This window comes from Xenopus tropicalis, chromosome 2 (assembly GCF_000004195.4).
Source record: "Xenopus tropicalis strain Nigerian chromosome 2, UCB_Xtro_10.0, whole genome shotgun sequence".
Lineage (NCBI taxonomy): Eukaryota > Metazoa > Chordata > Amphibia > Anura > Pipidae > Xenopus > Xenopus tropicalis.
The window spans coordinates 71,970,353-71,989,803 of record NC_030678.2 but is presented as its reverse complement, the minus strand read 5'-3'; the positions used below and the strand labels follow the sequence as shown (position 1 = coordinate 71,989,803).

The following is a 19,451-nucleotide window of genomic DNA, read 5'->3' as shown; positions in this document are numbered from 1 at the left end:
CTTTGCATGAATCCTCTTTATTATTCCAAAACAGGAATTGCTTCAGCAGCCATTTTAGGAGCATTGACATTTTTGAAAAACAATAATGTGTTTAAGTTTCACTTGAAACTGGGTGAAACTGAAAATGATGAGGGGATTAACTTCCCCTTGAAAAGTGTGAAATACAAAACAATGAGGCAATTGAGTTCCCCTTAAAGTTGTGTGAAACTGAAAACAATGAGGGGATTAGCTTGTCCTTGAAAATGTGTCTAAGACTCAATAGGACTCAATGGTATGCGACAGATGAAACCTGTCAAATTAAAAAAAAATTAACTAAACATTCATAAATCTCGAAATTATCTAGAAGTAAGAAAAAATCCAACTTTATCTCAAAATTGCTTAGTAAATGTGCCCCTTAGTGTTCATGGACTCTAAAATATTGTGCAGAGACCCTCAACTATTTACAAAGGGATAAAAGTACAAGAGTAAATGTATCAATAAAATAAAAAATGACACATTATTTTGAAGAAAATATAAAGATGTATTGAAAACAAAATGACTAAAGGAAAAACATTTAATGCATATTTTCATGTTTCCACTGCAATATCCACACAGACACTGTGCCTGTCAATGAAGCTACAGGAGGGGGGCATAAGAGATTGGTTAAAAAATGCAGGCAGAGGAAAGTGTATGATCTGCTCTGTGCACCCCTGGCCTTAAATCACTGGAAATTCTTAATGAATTTGTAATGGAAAGTGGCTTTCATTTACATTTTATTTAATTGGGCACAATTTTAGTTTTGGGTTTACATTCCCAGACACCCAGACATACAGTAAAAAGCTGCTGTATAATTAAAGTCCTTTTCAAATTAAACATGGAACTCAAATTCCTTTATTCATTAATGCACCCATACCCATTATAAGGCATTTTTAAATCTCTACTGACAAACACTGCTTTTATTAGCAATTATATATACAAATAACTGAAAAACCATTACAAATGTGTAGTGAATGTATATTGCAAAGTTGCTTAGAATTTTGTTTTCTTTTATTATGCAAAAATTATATTCTGGGTTGACTTTTTTGATTTTTTTTCTTTTCTCAAATTACAATTACAAGTTAGGTACAGATTCAGTTTGGTATATGGACAATGGATTTGTGGCAGATTAGGTCTATGTTATGAATAGATATCTCAAAATGCATGGCAAAGTCTATAGCAAAGACTCTAAACTGCAATTTCCTACTGAGAATAAAAAAAGAGCAATATTTGTTTGCTGAAATGACATTTTACCACTTCTGTAACCACAAAATCTGATCAGAACAACGTATGACAAGTTCAAGATGGCGTAAGTTTTTGGAGCTTTTATTGCAAATTTGCAGAAAAGAGTCAAAAAGATGTAGTTAACCAAATTGCATAACTCCAAATTTGGCATAGGATTGCATAAAAGACAAAGAATTGTTTGCCATTCAGTGATTTTCTGGTGACAACTAATGTTTTAGGGTGCAATGGTGGGGTGGGGTTAGGTATGTGCCTCTACTTAGGCCCTTAGTTTGATTAAAAAGCTGCAGTGACAGCAGTAGTGTAATAGAGAAAAAGGAGAGGTGCTGGCAGAAGTGCTGGGCAGGGAACAGTGGTGGGGGGGGTGAGCCCAAGGCTATGGAGCCTTGGGCTCCCTTATGCAATGACTTGGCTCTTTGTACTCCAATTTTATGTCTTCATGCAATTTTTGTATATTCCCATATACCATATGTTAACTACTTTTGTTTATTTCTGGCCATAGGTCTGACCATACAAAACGATAATCTAATGTATCTATTCCATAGTAAATGTGATATAGAACAGAATTACTATGCACAGCAAAAACTGTTGCAGTCTTAAAATTCAGTTATTGATTTTCTACTCAGGCCATTGATGTACAGTACAAAAGGCTACAATTGAGAACTATCAGTCATGGATTATAAAAGCTGTCATTGCTGTCTGGCATTTTCAAAAACAAATACCCTCTTGTTCATTTTTAACTGCACTAAAATAAAGCAGTTAAGCTCTGAAACTGTGGAAATTCTTATTCCAGCCTCAGTTATTGAGTAATGTATAAACGATGTGTAAAAAAAAATTATTTCAATTTAATTTTGCAGTTCATGGAAATTGTGCAATGCAATAAGTATTAGCAATGTTGCAGCATATCTTGCATATTTCCATATAAAATATAACCAAATAAGCATTGTGGTATATAAAAAATCGCCAGATTTTGCGCAACATTCAGAATGGCAACGAAAAAGTTGCGACAATTTTCAGAAAAATCGCAAAATACCGATCATTAAAAAAAAACGCAATCGGACGCATTCGGCCCGTTCGTGGATAAGTAAATGTGCCCCATACTATTCATTTATCCTTTTATGTACTGATTACTGAAACATGTAGCAGATATCAGTTCTCACTCAGCAGGTTATTAGATGTCTTTCACTTTCTTGTTTCAAGAGTCAAAATAAGCGAAGCAGCAGTAAACTGGCCTGATAAAATGGTTACTGTTGGGAAAGCTTGTTTAACTCTTGGGTGTTTCCAACCTAGTGTGTCTTTAAATATCATGACTTTAAAAGAAATGGAGGCACTTGATGTGTACATAAAATACAGGGAAAATAAATTATTTTAAGTAGGTGACATTTCCTAAAAAAAGACATGTATGCAAGTTTCTGTTTCATGGTCTCCTGGATTAATTTACATATTTAACTCATCTCTTGCCCAGTGACACAATTCCAAATTACAGCCATCTGCATAGTTAATCGTATAACATGGAGCTGAACCACTTTCTATACATTTCGTGCTTTACTGCTGTATTTTAAACATTACAATCTAGTCACTGGATGATGGCTACTGCCATTTTGCTGAATACCAGCGATGTTTACTTCTGAATGATATAGAACACAATTACTATGCACAGGCAAAGCTGTTGCAGACCTCAAATTCAGTTATTGGTAGTGTTGGACTGGCCCTCAGGGATACCAGGAACAAATCCCAGTGGGCCCTCCTGCTTCTAACCACTTGGCCTAAATCATTGTAATTTCTTATGGGAACAAATCGACTAAATATAAAAAAAAAAAATAGATTATAGCACATGAAGAAAAGAAACTAGGAAAATATAGAAGTTGAGTGAGAAGTTGATTAAAAATAGTTTGAAGAGTGAGCCCCTGGCATCCCAGTCTGACACTATTGGTCTTCACTCTAGTGCTTCAGGCCATTGATGCATGTAATAAAAGGCTACCATTAAGAACTATCACTGATCAAGAAGGCTGTCCTTGTTGTCTGGCATTTTTAAAAACAAATACTCTCTTGTCCATTTTAGCTGCATTAAAATCTTACATAACACAGTTGAGACTTCTATCTGTAACCCTAAGGCCAGTGCCACTTCGGTTGGATTCTTGGCCTGTGAATAAACACTTCAACTGTGCCGAAGCAGTGTCTACGAGCACAACTATTAGATTCTTTAAGCGTAGGGGCAGCTTCTCACCCTGCATTTATCTACAGGCCAAGAATCTGCCCCATGTGACACTAGCCTAAAAATAAGCTTATATTTTTTTTTTAGAAATATTTAATTCTGAAACTATGGAGATTCTTATTGCAGTCTTAGTTTCCTTGTGTAAATTCTAAGCTATTTGTAAAAAATTATTCCAATTTAATTTTGCAATTAATGGAAATTGTGCACATGCTATAAGTATTAGCAATATTGCATATATCCTGCATATTTTCATATAAAAATAAGCATTGTGGCATATAAAAGAAAACAGCATGTAATTTTTATAGTGCTGGAATATTTGGTTTATTTAAAAGATAGCTCTGCCCATTTAATGAAAAAATGAATTTGAAGTTGAAAATATTTTCTCATCCTTTTCTGTTCTGATTACTGAAACATGTAGTAAAAGTCAGTTCTCACCCAGATGGTTATTAGATGGCTTCCACGTTCTTGTTTCAGGAGTCAATATGGGCAAAGCAGTGCATATAAACATTGAGAAATTACTTTATAACCTTTGCAATGTACTATTTAAATGAGATATGCATCCAGAAATAATAATTTGCTAACTGCTAGTGAAAGCAGCATCAGTCTGTACCTTTGCAATGTTCTTGCAATGTTGGGTCTGACGTTTGAAACAACAGGATTGTTTTGCCACTAATATGGATTCATGCAGATTAGTTAGGATCAAATACAAGGTACTATTTTATTATTACAGAGAAAAAGATAAAGGAAATCATTTTTAAAAATTAGAAACATTTACTTAAATTGACTCTATGGGAGTTGGCCTTCCTGTAATTCTGAGTTTTTTGTATAATGGTTTCTGGATAAGGGATCCTATAGTTATACCATATTTCATAATACTCTCTTGTTATTATCCCTTGTTATTATCTCAGCTGCCAATATTGCAGCTAGCCAGATACTTGTGTTATGCAAACTATGCCTAGAATGTAGGTGCTTCTGATGTAACGTTTTGGGTTTATTTATTTACTTACACAACATTTTAAGTTCTTGATTTTATTAACCTTCTCAGTTTCTCAGATGCTTCTAGCCAGCTGCAGGTTTTTAAAACTTTAAAACATATTTGCCAATGGGTACTAATGGGTTTTCTGATTTCTCCCACTTCTGTTTAGGCGCCCAGTCACATAAATTGCAAAAGAATGCCCAAATATTTTCTTATCTCCTTTGCAAAGCCTTTCCCAACTAATAAACTGCAGATGCATCAAGATGACCAAGCAAAGGAGACATTACCGTCAGTACTGATACTAAACAGAATATTCTACATCAGTGCTGTCCAACTGGCGGCCCGTGGGCCGACCTCCCTCTGTGTGGCCCCCACCTGTCTGGCTGCTTTGATGGCTTACCTTTGTGTAAGCTTTAAATGGTATCAGTACTGCGATTACCTGGCCCCCTGCATGATTTACACTTCTTATTCAGGCTGTAAACCCCCTGTATTGTTTAAAAATGTAATCCCCTTTGTTGTTCACACCTTTTATTCCCTACATTGTTCACACCTCAGGCTTAGATTGTAAGACCCACATTGTTCACACCTCAGAAACCCGCAAATAAACCCTGCACACTATAAAAAGAACATATACTGAGTTGGTACTGCAATTAAAAAGTTTTTTAATATAAAGTTAACGTGCAGACTGTAGGAGCAGTGCCAGCATTGTGTAACTGTATGCTGCCTGTGTGTGTCATACTATGCCTGCCCTATGCTGCCTGTGTGTGTCATACAATGCCTGCCCTATGCTGCCTGTGTGTGCCATACACACAGGCAGCATAGGGCAGGTGGCGTATGGTACACACAGGCAGGGTAGGGCAGGCAGAGTATGGCACACACAGGCAGCATAGGGCAGGGAGAGTATGGCACACACAGGCAGGGTAGGGCAGGCAAAGCATGGCACACACAGGCAGGGTAGGGCAGGCAGAGTATGGCACACACAGGCAGGGTAGGGCAGGCAGAGTATGGCACACACAGGCAGGGTAGGGCCGGCAGACTATGGCACACACAGGCAGGGTAGGGCAGGCAGAGTATGGCACACACAGGCAGGGTAGGGCAGGCAGAGTATGGCACACACAGGCAGGGTAGGGCAGGTAGAGTATGGCACACACAGGCAGGCAGGTAGGGAAGGCAGAGTATGGCAGGTTTTTGCTTTACTACCACAATTAATATGGGTATGGTCATGTGATAACATGGGTGTGGTTTAAAAAAAGGGGAGTGCTCAAAACTGGCTTCCATTATCGGCCCTTGCCAGACAACACTGTTCTACATACACTTGTGTCATTTTTCCATATTATTTGGTGCTAAATAAACATGACAACAATATTTAAAATAACTGTTAAATATATATTTACTTAAATTAACCTCTTTAAAAATAAAAATGTCATAATGTTAAAGTAAAAAAATACATAACAAAACATTTTAGATCCTATAAAAACTATAAAGATACCCCCTCCAAATCTGTGACCAGCACAGAATGACCAAGGCTTCTATAAGAGCTCAGCTCAACATTCAGTTTATAAAAATGGAAGGGTTTCTTCTTCCTACATACGGTAAGGACGCATGCTTTGCATGAAAGGCAGTGAGTGTACCCCACTAACCCAGTTATCAAACCAAACAGAATTTACATCCCAGGTGTTAATTCTAAAGCAAAGAATCCATGTTTTAAGTGTCTGTAGGTTGTAACAACAGTTTTCCGGTCCTATGTTTAAGATATTGAAATATGGCAAAACTTGGAAGTCCAGTAGAAAAAAAAGTCATTTTCTTTGCCACCATAAATCTTACACATTGTACAGTAGTCACTATGGCCAACATTCCTTCTCACGGCGTACCTTAAGAATTTCCTCTAGTTTATTCACCAATGTTGTCTGGTCTTTATTTCCACATGAACGTGTATCTCCATCCACCATTTAAGGAATTCTGTTCTCTTTCTTGAACAAATATAGTTTTCTTGCACACATTTATATCTAATATATATATATATATATATTTCTATATTATTTAACTTATGAAATAACTATATTTTTTGTGGTTCGACATTCAGCATATTGTAAGTTTATGACATCTTTTTATCCAGAGAGCGGTTTGAGATTTTAGCCACAATTTCCATAGGAAGACTTAGCCGGTGAATTAAAGATCCTTTTAAGTGTTGGTATCAGCAACTTTGTTGGTTATGAATGGAAGCCTGTGATTATACAGCTATCAGGGTGCACAGACTTGTCTGTTAGTCTCACGGCAGAAGGTTAAATCAGAAAACAATCCATCAGCTTATCGTGCCTGCAACAGATGCCACCATGAAGGTCCTTCTTATTTTCCAAACTTTATGTAACTAAAAAAGACCAAAGATAAAATTTATTAAAATGGAAATTGCTAATACACAATTTGAATAAGAATGACTTAACATTTTATAATTGTGATACGTTACAACATGTCACTCACTTACTGTAATAAAAAGGTTTATTTACATCACCCCAACTACAATAGACTAACTCAAATGTGTAAAGAAAACATGCATCATATATCCCCTATAAAATGTTTAAATAATTAAAGGAGACATTTTATATAAAGTTCATATTCAGTTATAATATTCATCCTCCCTCAAAATGTGAAATGATGCAAAAAGAAAGATGTTTTGAAAGCATTTTACCTCCTAAAACTGCCATTATATGGGAGCTGCATACACAAGCTCTCCAGTCTGAAGCCAGAGCCAAATGAGACATGGGAGTGTCCTTCAGTCTCCCACAGGAACTGGTCACAGCACTGACTGACAGGCTTTACTCAGCAGCAGCAGGAAAACCCCTCCCTCCTTCTGTGTCTCTCTGCTTGTGCTGCTGGGGGAGGGGGGAGTAGAGCAGACTGTCTGTGACATCGCTAAGCCCCGCCTACTCTATGAATATTCACTTCACTTTAAGTAGGTGAGGGTGTCATAGAAGTCTATCTGGGCAGGTGGCTCTGAGCCCCATACTGAAGAGTCTAAACTGGAAGCTGGCATAAGGTCTGGGTAGAGCGCAGTTTTCAAGCAGTTATGGACATATTTGAACCCAAAGGTGTTAAAATAAAAGCACTTCCTTCTATTTTACATTATTCTACATTGTTTAGTGCATTGTAAAAATTTATGGTATATATCCTCTTGTACTCACATTTTACAGTTCTTCACACTTCAAACTGTTGCATCTGCAAAGGTCTAGAATAAGATTTGGTGCATTGATGTCAGTACCCATTCTGAACAATACGAAAAAACAACACAAACATACAAGCCTAAAAAATTGATCAAGCAGGGTAAGGAGGCTGGAAAAATACAAGCACAGAGGGAGGGAGAAAGATTGCAGCATGGAGTAGCAGTATGCACATGAATTAGTCATTTCTTAATCTCCTTTTAATTATGTGAGGATTATACCACTGAAACAGTGTTGCTTTCTGGGGCCCAGATCCTCATCAATACATTTGCAGTGTTTGAATCACAGTGTTTCAAAAATGTTTTGGGCTTAAACTCCCAAACTCAAATTATCGAATGATAATGATGAGTAGAATGCAATTTCGCTGTGTTAGAGGTTTTGAGATTTTAATTTTTTTAATAAATAAGCACACCTTTGAGTTTGGTGAATTTGAGTGTTTTTGATTAAACAAATTATGCTTTGGTAATTTTGATATCTATGCTTCTAAGTTTCAAAATGCTGTTAAGTTGCTAGCGGAGTCAATAGGAAGCATATCTGAAGCATTCAAGCAAGTTCATCTTTGATTTTTTTTGTGAGTTCATTAAACAGTCAACAGTCAGCCTCATTAAAATGCGAACAGAACAGTGTGATTTCCATATTCACAGGAAGTAATCATGTACAGATATTTTAGGGTGAATTAAAGTTAATATATCGTACAGCAGAAAAATGCATGTTCATGCCTACTTTTTGAAGATTAAAGACAGAGGAGGAGTTGGCTCACATTTGCCCTAGTACTAATTGACTATGACATAAAACATTTTTATATTCAAGACTAAGGGGCTAATTTACTAATCCACGAATTCGAATCCCGAATGGGAAAAAATCGGATTGGAAACGAACATTTCGCGACTTTTTCGTAGCCATTACGACTTGCTCGTAAATTGTCGCGACTTTTTCGTAGCCATTACAACTTGCTCGTAAATTGTCGAGACTTTTTCGTAGCCATTACGACTTGCTCGTAAATTGTCGGCGGCTTTTTCGTAGCCATTACGACTTGCTCGTAAATTGTCGCGACTTTTTCGTAGCCATTACGACTTGCTCGTAAATTGTCACGACTTTTTCGTAGCCGTTACGACTTGCTCATATATTGTCGCGACTTTTTCGTATTGAGCGCTCGTAAACGGCGGGCAAACATTTGCGACTTTGCATGATTTTGGAAGCCTCCCATAGGACTCAATGGCACTCTGCAGCTCCAACCTGGCCCAAGGAAAGTCACGATACTGAAGCTTGAATGAATCCGAAACTTTCGTACTCGGCGCAACGGCTACGAAAAAGTCGCGAAAATTTATGAGCAAAGTCGAAATGGCTACGAAAAAGTCGCGACAATTTACGAAAAAATCGCAAAATACCGATCATTACGAAAAAAACGCATTCAGCCGCTTTTCCAACTTCGTGGATTAGTAAATGTGCCCCTAAGAGTATGAAATTCTTGTGCTAAAAGCATATCTCACCTCTGCTCTGGCACCTCTGGGTCATGCTGTGTTCGCTGAAGCTGTCTCCTCAGTACCTAAGTAAGATTAGGAATTAAAATTTAAATCAGTAAATGCCCAGGTATGAAGTCTTTGTTCTCATGTGCTGAACACTTAAATGAATAGGAATTGTACAAACACATTGCATAGGAGAACAGTCTAGCAACTATTGGGGAATAGAAAAATTGACTGCAGTCCTCAAGATATTAATTAAACAAAAGTCTCAGCATCCTGGGCATAACATATTGAATTTCAATGTTATGTGGAATCTCACAGGGTATTCATTACACCTATGTACTGCAAAGAAGCACAATCTAGCTCTGTGCTATCGAGGGGTTCACACACTGGTAATAACAAAAAAACAAATAAAATCAAAATTAAGACAAAATTCTATGCAAAACAGCTTCTGCTTTATATATAGTAACAGTATTTTTCTTTTTTAAATGAACCTTCCATAACAAATAGGTATACATTTCCCTCTCTATATATTCAGGCTAAACAAGAAACATTTACCAAGGTCATGCCACAAATTAATTATACAAAAAATAAATACCAGCATGGTTATGAGGACTGAAAAAAAAAACACTTTCTACTGAGGGAAAACAGATTTTTTTTCCTAAAAAGTAGCTGTTCATAATGTCATTTTGTCAAAACTAAGAAAAAATTACAAACATAAAAAATCTAATCACATTTTTTATTTGCATTGTGTTTTCTCTTTGATCCCTGTATTTTGTTGTTGACCTGTACAAAACCAACATGAATAAGTCTATAAAAGAATGACTCACCCTGTTTTTGTGCAATAAGTACAGCATAGCACTCAAACACAGCAGCATTCCCACGATGCATGAAATGAGGCTGTACCGGTATCCTCTGTCCTTTGCATTCTCACTGTTTCTGTCGTTATATGGCTGGTCTGTGTCAATAACAGGGGGCATGTTAAAATCATAGTTGGGGCCTGCAACCCCATTTTCCCTTTCATGTGATAAGATGTATCTTTCTGATTGCAGAACATGGTGGTACAACTCTCCCTCTTTATTTGATGTATCTTTTGGCTGCATAGTTTGTACTGGGGATAGCACAGGAAGTTCATTTTTGGAAGATACAGTGTTCTGAGGGCTCAAGCCAAGCATGTTGGCTGCCCAGCCAAGGCCACTGTCCTCTGTCTCTCTATCTTTTTCATCAGGAGACACTGTCACTGCAGCTTTGCTCAAATGGAAATCCCCAATGCCAGTAGAAGAGAGTGGAAAAAATGTTTGAGGTTTCTTTGCAGTGTTTATACTTGGTCTCCGCATCTTTGGGGTGATGGTGAAAGAGTTATGTAGGCCAGAGTCCACTTCTGTTATATCCCCTAAGGAGTCATGCACCCCTTTGTGAGTTATGCCAAATTGGATATCCGATGGGCTCTGGAATAGTTCACTGTCAGGGGTCTGGGGTACTGATATTTTCAGATCTGGTTCCATAGTAAAAGGGGACTTAAGATATGAATTAGAATCTGTTACTGTATCTGGGCTTACTAGGTTAGCATATGAAGTTTTTTCATCAGTAGAAGAAGGTATCATGTAATTGCTTGAATCCTGTTTGTTACTTGTTGGCTCTGTACTATAAAGCTGTGTCTGAGGGGGGCTTATACTTTTATGTGGCTGATTCACGCCAGAAAATGGAGGCTCTGTGCTACCTTTCATATGGGAATTAATTGATGGATGCTCAGTACTAGACTGAAGTAAATCAAAACCAGCATAAAGAAGCTTGGTGCCAGCATGTAGAGATTCAAAGCTGTTACGGGGAAGATTAATGTTAAAGAGTAAAAGTTCAGTGCTAGTGTGTGGAGATTCACTACTAATATGTAATCTTTCAGTGTTGTTACCTGGAGGTTCAGCGCTAGTATGAGGCTTTCCTGTGCCACTAGTATGAGGCTTTTCTGTGCCACTAGTATGAGATGGCTCTGTGCCACTAGTATGAGGAGGCTCTGTGCTACTAGTATGAGGAGGCTCTGTGCCACTAGTATGAGGAGGCTCTGTGCCACTAGTATGAGATGGCTCTGTGCCACTAGTATGAGATGGCTCTGTGCCACTAGTATGAGGAGGCTCTGTGCCACTAGTATGAGGAGGCTCTGTGCCACTAGTATGAGGAGGCTCTGTGCCACTAGTATGAGATGGCTCTGTGCCACTAGTATGAGGAGGCTCTGTGCCACTAGTATGAGGAGGCTCTGTGCCACTAGTATGAGGAGGCTCTGTGCCACTAGTATGAGATGGCTCTGTGCCACTAGTATGAGATGGCTCTGTGCCACTAGTATGAGATGGCTCTGTGCCACTAGTATGAGGAGGCTCTGTGCCACTAGTATGAGGAGGCTCTGTGCCACTAGTATGAGGAGGCTCTGTGCCACTAGTATGAGGAGGCTCTGTGCCACTAGTGACTGAAGGCTCTGTGGTGCTAATATGAGAAGGTTCTGTGCTGGCATTTGGTGTATATATTCTATTATTTGAAATAATGACATTGCTATAGTTAGCCTCTATTTCTGTATGTGTCAGCTTCATATTTGTATCCGGATGATCTTTTGTCATCCCATTCATTGGGGCTGATGTGGTATCGCTGATTTTTGGCATCCCCAGAGACCTGGTTGGCATGTGATGGTAACTGTCAGATGATTTCACACTAATATCCATAGAAGAATGAGAAGTATGGTTAGTTGATGGCATATCACTTTGGGGCTTCTGATTGACTGTGAGAGGATGAACAGGGGTGACAGGGGAAGTACTTTCCCAATGAGGGGGACCTGTAAGATGAAGAAACCTCGATGTAGTGGCAGCCTGTAATATCACAATACAGATTATATTTTTCTCTGGTACTGGTTAAACTGTTATCTAGTAAGACATATAGTGTTTAGTGGATTACAGAAGTTTTAGGTGAAACATATTTAGAACTAATTGTCACCTATAGAATATGCCAGTGGTAAGCAGTGGTAGTTTTCTGACACAGCATTACTCCCATGCAGTTTAATCTGAAAGAATCACCTCAATAAATGACTACCGTAAAAGGCAAATATACCCAATTAAACAGAAACTTAGTCATCATCTATTTTTCTTTTTGTAAAAAATAAGTATGAGGACATAACTGTTTTTACCATAGAAAAATTTGCATTTACTTGGAACATAAAATAAATTAGGCAACTGAACTAGTCCTAGAACTAATGTACTAGCACAGGTAGGAAACGTAGGCAGTGTAAATTACCCAGAGCAACCAATCAAATCTGTGCTTTCATTTTCTAACATGTTGTAGACATATACAAATTAGTTGATTATCTGATATTAGTAACTGTATTAGTGCAATTTAGCACCTGTGTTAGTAAATTAACACCAAATGTCATAAAAATGTATGAATTAATACAGACAATGAATGCTTGGTGCACGCAGTAAACTATGTCCTCATACGTTACTGTGCTTAACCTCTAAAGTGCCATAGTCTATGGTGCTAACATGCCAGTGCAGTACATCTTATTCTCCCATGGTTTTGCTTTGTTTATGGAAAAATCTATTACTTGGTTAAAGAAAATGAAGATAATCTCCAATTATAAATAGGGTATACACTTTTTTCTACTGTTGCAGTTTGTATTTACACTGCCCCCCAGACCTTAATGTAACACACTGAAGCTGTCACATAAATTACACTTCTGTGCATTGAGGCTAAGACTTAACAGACAAATCCATGTGTCTCCAAACTGCTGCAATACATTGTGTGGACAAACGATATCACTAATAGTTCCTGGAGCATATCAAGCAAACATGCAAACTCTCGTTTTAATGACAGTTCTTACCTGTTGAATTCTTCTCTGTTGCCACACACATTTCAAAATATTGCCCACAATCATCGGAAGGTGTGTTTTTGCCTTTTATGAAGTTCTGAGCTATCTCCAGTAGCTCTTTCACCTTTTCCAATAAACCAGTAGGATCAAGATAACAAGTGGCTTTGCAGTTATCTTCTATCTAAATGACAAAAAAAAAAAAACCTGAGTAATACCTAAGTATTTTGCCAGAAAAGAGGTCTCCTTTTAACAGGCTCAGACAGATTTATTTGTTTATAGTCGGTCAAACCAAATAGGTTGCTTACTGTAAAGAAAATAGTACCTACAGGTGAAAAAAACAATTTTAGCATGTTTGAAATTTTCACCTACAAATAATTTCTATGGGCCTTTCTGTAAATACCCCAGAGGTAGAGATGAACACCCTATCTGGTGAGACAAAAGCAGATACAAGCCATGCTAAAGATGTCATTTTCAATAATGTCCTTACAAATAAAATGTTCCTTTCTTTGCTTAAATATGCAATCTTGGTGAGTAATAGACAAAACAATAGGGTTCTGATTGTGAACCATTTAATGCTATAAAATTCTTCTTTTTTCAGAGAACCTCAATAAAAACCAATATATGTCCTTCATTACATCACATATGATCCTGATCCAAAATATATTTTTTAGTGCTAAAGGTTACCTTAAAAATAACTGCATTTTTACATTTAAACATGTTTATGTTGTTTTGTATAAATTGTAAAAGATCATGTCATATGCAGAATGTAAATATACTGAGTGACAAAAGTAATTATATTTGTACACAGTAAGCTATATACTCTAAAATTACTGATAAATAAAGCATGTGTATTTTACAAATGATATCCCCTCTTAACATTTGTTATTTCTCGGTACATATGGAGTATAAGCTTGTACATTAATGCTTGTACAAAAGCTAAGACTCTAACATATGAAATGCAACTCAATCTGATATCTATACTGGTAACTGCTGGTGATGTGATGTACTTACATCCATAATGTTGGTATCATCCCAAAGATTCATACAGTCTGCTATATGGCTATTGAAAATATTCTTCAGGTTGTCTATATAGTTTTTGTGGGGAGAATCTTTTTTGAATTTCACCAATTCCAATATGCCATGAAGCTGTGACACTGACCCTTGGAGAAAGCAAGCGTCTGACATCTGAAGAGAATAGAAGGTCAATCAGAAAAGCCAACATCAGCAATATCAGTTTGTAGAAGCAAACAAATTAGATGCAAATCAATACTTAAAATCTCACAATCTGAATCAGGGACCAGGCAGACAAGATACCTTGCAGGCATGATATTTCTGGCTATCTCCAAGTAGAAAATCTATTATTTGGAAGGACCATTTTCAACGTGTTCTATTTTAACAAACAATTCTCAGTTGTTTTTAATGACTAACTGACATGAAAACACCATGTACTTGATAGTAACTAAAGGTCCCCATACACTCTGAGATCCGGATCTGCACTGGATATCCCCACCTACGGGTGGGCGATATCCGGAAGCGTGTAGTTGGCCCTGGGGCCAAACGATCGAATTATACTGGCGGCAAGGGGCAGTCGGTTCGGGGACAGCATCAACGAGCCGATGCGGTCCCTGATCCGACTGAATTTTCTAACCTGGCCTATCAAGATCTGGCCAATTTCAAGCCAGATAAGCTGCCGAATCGGTCCAAGGGACCAATATCGGCAGCTACAATCTGCTCGTGTATGGGAACCTTAACTCACCATAAATCTATGTTGATGGTAGAACAATTCAATTTGGGGTTTATAATATTCAGCACTAGTGTATAATAATAGTGTAAAGGTCTAACTTGCTCTGTCTTTACAAAATTTAAACATACAGTAATATGTCTCAATAAAAGTTGTAGGAAAAAGCAGGAACAAATATTGTAGTTGCACATGTCCAGACATATGTACTGAAATAAATATCTTATCTACTTCTTTTTTTTCAAAGCTAAAAAGTATGTTTGGGGGTGTTTACCAATGGATATATGTTATATTGGGTCACAGATTGGAATGTTTGAAACCCTGCTATAACATGTCCAGGAACAAAGGCTGCAGCAGACAGAAAATTGTTAACAGCACAGCTAGAATAACTAGTGCAGCCAGTTCCAGCAGCGGAAATCAGTGTCAGGCCTTATATCAGAAGTAAAGCGATGTCACAGATAAGGTGGTACCTCAGATGTAGGGTTCAAGCAAACTCATACCAAAAGCTCATATTTTCATGCATAATTTATGTTGGGATCTAAACTCACCTCATTTGTTTTCTGCAGTAAATTCACTTTTATAACTTTTTCCATTATCACTTGGCTGTTAATCTATAACAAAAACAAAAGCATATTGGTACACAAATACAGAATAAGTAATATGCATCCATAAGAGGTCTGCAGTACTGCAATGGATCCAAGCAAGATGGTTATCCACTCACCAAATCATCCAACTTGGATAGATTTAGATCTATTTCAGCTTGAGGACACATTTCTTTATGTATGGCTTGAACAGCACTTGTCACCAGCAGGATTGTGTAGAAACAGTACAAGAAGACCTGAAGGAGGAAAAATCAAGCCACAAATTAAACTACAGCAAGAAGTGTTTGTACAGGTACCTGGAGCTTACAGTGCTTATTGTGCATTAGGTTTCATCCATGGGTAGAAGTGTGACACACATATGCTATTCCAGTTGTGTTCTATTATATATACATTCTATGGATGTATTTAGGGTGAAACATTTCATTTAAATGCATTCATTAGCAATGTTACTTTGCATTAGTAAGAAGATATGCACCCGGTCCTTAGTTATTAGTGTAACCAGTGGGAGCAGTTCAGTTGTGCAATATATAGATGAATGTTATTTAATGTTATTGGAGCCAAGGGAGCTACTCCAAAGTATGTAACAGGGAGACAGCCAGCAGGGCAGCGCGGAATGTATAAGCAGTCTGCACACAAGTAACTTTCACTTTTCAGTTTCCCAGATTTCCCAAGCCACTCAGTTTAAGCTATTCCAGCTGCTTCACGCGTTTCTCCGTGCAACACAATGGATTAGACGTTCTATCTGCCAAGGGACGTATCCGCACAGTGCTGGGGCAGGAGAGTGTGCCCCAGGGTGCCAGCCAGCCATACAGTTTGTGGGTGCGCTAATCCAGCTGTTTTGCAGGAACACGTGGGGCTGCTAGGAAAGCTGCTCCCACTGCACTAAGTGAATGGAACTGTCCGTGCCCACTTTTCTCTCCCCACATTTTTTATGTTACCTGCGTTAAAACGTTCTGACTGGGCTCCCGGATCGCAGACATGCCGGCTAAAGATTTTACAGATGAGCGATGTCGCAATCTCAATTTTGCTGTATGTTCAGTATCCCCTATACACCTTCCTCTAGAATTCAGTCGTGCGACAGCTATTTCCGATAGAATGGATTCTGTTGCTGCTGTTATCGCCACAGGGCATCTGCGCTCTATACCGTGCCCTCCGTTATAGTTGGCACTAACCAGTGTGTGCTGCACGGCTGCTTCTCCCCGCGCTGTCTGTACAAGGCTCTGCTCGCAGTCTGTCCCACGGCTAAGTATATGCACCTCCCGCCCCCTTAGCATGTGCTTTCCGGGAAAGCCCAGTGGCGTGAAGCCAAGGCAAGAAAGTGGGCTCGGGAGGGGTAAGAAAACTGACACGATCATGACATGATACAGCGCAGGCTTTTTGATAAAGTGCAATGCTATGTAAATGTGAAGCGCGGAATTACAGAACCTCTTCACGCAAAGGCGCCGTCTAATCTAATCGTGACTCATGAAATCATGTGTTAGAAAATCATTATTACTGCGTATGGCTGAGCAGACCCTAAAGCTGGATATTCATACATAGTTGCCGGCAGGGCTGCCATCAGAAATCACGGGGCCCATCACAAGAAAATTTTCTGGGCCCCCCTCCACCCACGTCCTGCCCCTCAATGGCCCCTCCCATTAGTAAAAAGGACACACAGACATTGGTAGCCAGGGCCCCCTAAAACAGTGGTAGCCCGGGGCCCCCTAAAACATTAGTAGCCAGCATCTCCCCAGCATCCTCCAGTTAACCCCCCTCCCTTGTCCTCCTGTTCCTCCCCCTCAGCATCCTCCAGCTCCCACCTGCCCAAGCATCCTCCGGCTCCCCCCTGCTCCCACCAGCATCCTCCAGCTCCCACCTGCCCAAGCATCCTCCGGCTCCCCCCTGCTCCCACCAGCATCCTCCAGCTCCCCCCAGTGGCTTCCTGTGGTTCCCCCCTCTTGATATGTGCCCAAGCTCCCCCCAACATCTGCACAGCTCCCCCAGCATCCTCCAGCCACCCCACCAGTGACTTCCTTCAGCTCCCTCCCCACCAGCGACTGCCTCCAGCCCCCCACCAGCGACTGCCTCCAGCCCCCCCCCAGCAACTTCCTCGAGCTCCCCCCCAACAGCGGCTTCCTCTAGCCCCCCCAGCAACTTCCTCCAGCCCCCCCCAACAGCTACTTCCTCCAGCCCCCCCAGCAACTTCCTCAAGCCCCCCCAAACAGCTACTTCCTCCAGCCCCCCCAGCAACTTCCTCCAGCCCCCCCCACAACATCAGCTTCCTCCAGTCCCCCCAGCAACTTCCTCGACCCCCCCCCAACAGCTACTTCCTCCAGCTCCCCCCCCAACAGCGGCTTCCTCCAGCCCCCCCAGCAACTTCCTCCAGCCCCCCCCCCACAACATCAGCTTCCTCCAGCCCCCCCAGCAACTTCCTCGACCCCCCCAACAGCTACTTCCTCCAGCTCCCCCCCAACAGCGGCTTCCTCCAGCCCCCCCAGCAACTTCCTCCAGCCCCCCCCACACAACATCAGCTTCCTCCAGCCCCCCCAGCAACTTCCTCCAGCCCCCCCAACATCAGCTTCCTCCAGCCCCCCCAGCAACTTCCTCCAGCCCCCCCCACAACATCAGCTTCCTCCAGCCCCCCCAGCAACTTCCTCGACCCCCCCAACAGCTACTTCCTCCAGCCCCCCCAGCAACTTCCTCCAGCCCCCCCCACAACATCAGCTTCCTCCAGCCCCCCTAGCAACTTCCTCCAGCCCCCCCACAACATCAGCTTCCTCCAGCCCCCCCAGCAACTTCCTCCAGCCCCCCCCACAACATCAGCTTCCTCCAGCCCCCCCAGCAACTTCCTCCAGCCCCCCCCACAACATCAGCTTCCTCCAGCCCCCCTAGCAACTTCCTCCAGCCCCCCCCACAACATCAGCTTCCTCCAGCCCCCCCAGCAACTTCCTCGACCCCCCCAACAGGTACTTCCTCCAGCTCCCCCCCCCCACACCCAGTGACCCTCTCCAGCTCCCTCCCAGCGGCTTCCTCCAGCTCCCCCACAGCGACTTCGTCCAGTCCCCCGCCCCACACCCAGCGACTCCCTCCAGCTCCCATGCGGCTTCCTCCAGCTCACCTTCCTCTTCTGCGTCCTCGCGATCTGTGCCCGGCCCTCCGCTGATCTGCACCTTTCATATGGTTGCGCCCCGTGCGTATGGACGCACGGGGCGCAACCAATCAAATTTCCCACTGGCCACCAATGACAGCCAGGGCCCGGAGTTCTTTAAAGGGGGCCCGAGCTAAAAAAAAACCTGTCACGGCCGGGCCCCCTTTAAAGCGAGGATATCGTCCGGGCCCGGCACAACAGTACCCCCTGTGCCCCCCTGATGGCGGCCCTGGTTGCCGGCGTTAAAAATCATTTCTGGGGGCACTTTTTTTTTTTTTTTACAAAAATGGGGTGTTATCTTCTTTCTTGAAGTGGTTTTTTAAGATTTTGGGGGTTTAAGGGAGAAATCTTTTTTGGGATTTAACATTTAATTAGAGCCATTTAGCAAATTTCTCAGTTTAAAGGGCACTTAGTACTTATCATTGCAGCAATGTTGGTGGTGCCTATATAAATACACCCCTGCCTACCCCTAGTCTGGGCCCTTGTCTTTCCACCACCGCTGGTCATTTATCTCCCTCCCTTGTCCCTGCACTCCTCTTGCTTCCTTACTGAGCAATCATGCACAGGTCGGGGGTGACTAGATTGCCTAGGGCTTGCTGCTTGGCCTGGCTCTGCCCTGGGCTGTTGTTCTTTTTGGAAACCCTACCACCATACCACCCTACCAGGCATCTTTCTGTAGAAGCACTGCAATGTTACTTGTGTAGGTTTGGGGTCTATCCGGATCCAAGTTAGGACTGGGCACCTACAGAGACTGTGCCAGGAGTGGATAGACTGCACAAGTTCCTTAGGACAGGAAATTCAGTTACCTCTAAAGCTGTTTTACATTCTGTTTCAACAGTTATATAAAGTTTGATTTTGCTGCCAACTGTGTGTGATTATTCCTAGTGGAAACCCCCTTGAGGTGTGCTCCTCAGTGTCCACTAGGTGGAGGCACTGCGCTAAAATCCCAGTTCCCAGTATTTTATAATTCAAAGAGAACAAAAATCTCCTGTTCCAAGCCTATATACAGCCCAA

The 19,451-nt window shown here is 40.9% G+C and overlaps 1 protein-coding gene across 4 annotated transcripts; it reads right to left on the bottom strand.

The window, feature by feature from the left end:
- Positions 1-5,820: 5,820 nt before the first annotated feature.
- On the bottom strand, positions 5,821-16,680 carry csf1 (colony stimulating factor-1). Of its 4 annotated transcripts, none has more exons than XM_002932996.5 (9): positions 16,249-16,680; positions 15,430-15,546; positions 15,257-15,319; positions 13,982-14,155; positions 12,983-13,151; positions 9,957-11,944; positions 9,154-9,209; positions 7,628-7,671; positions 5,821-6,816 (listed from the first exon to the last, which is right to left on the bottom strand). In XM_002932996.5, exons 1-8 carry the CDS (start codon positions 16,663-16,665, stop codon positions 7,641-7,643), a joined length of 3,015 nt encoding a protein of 1,004 aa, XP_002933042.4. In that variant the 5' UTR covers positions 16,666-16,680; the 3' UTR covers positions 5,821-6,816; positions 7,628-7,640. The 4 variants fall into 4 exon arrangements, with proteins under 4 accessions (XP_002933042.4, XP_012825928.1, XP_031752725.1 ...); XM_012970474.3 differs by having other exon boundaries at positions 9,957-10,084; XM_031896866.1 differs by lacking the exons at positions 5,821-6,816; positions 7,628-7,671; positions 9,154-9,209 and having other exon boundaries at positions 11,779-11,978.
- Positions 16,681-19,451: the final 2,771 nt, after the last annotated feature.

Coding starts and splice junctions, on each gene's coding strand:
- csf1 (XM_002932996.5), bottom strand. CDS start 16,665: ATGATCGTGTCAGTTTTCTTACCCCTCCCGAGCCCACTTTCTTGCCTT. Junction 9,210..9,956: donor ACTTATTGCACAAAAACAGG/GTGAGTCATTCT, acceptor AATCTTACTTAG/GTACTGAGGAGACAGCTTCA. Junction 7,672..9,153: donor CCAGAGGTGCCAGAGCAGAG/GTGAGATATGCT, acceptor ATCTTATTCTAG/ACCTTTGCAGATGCAACAGT.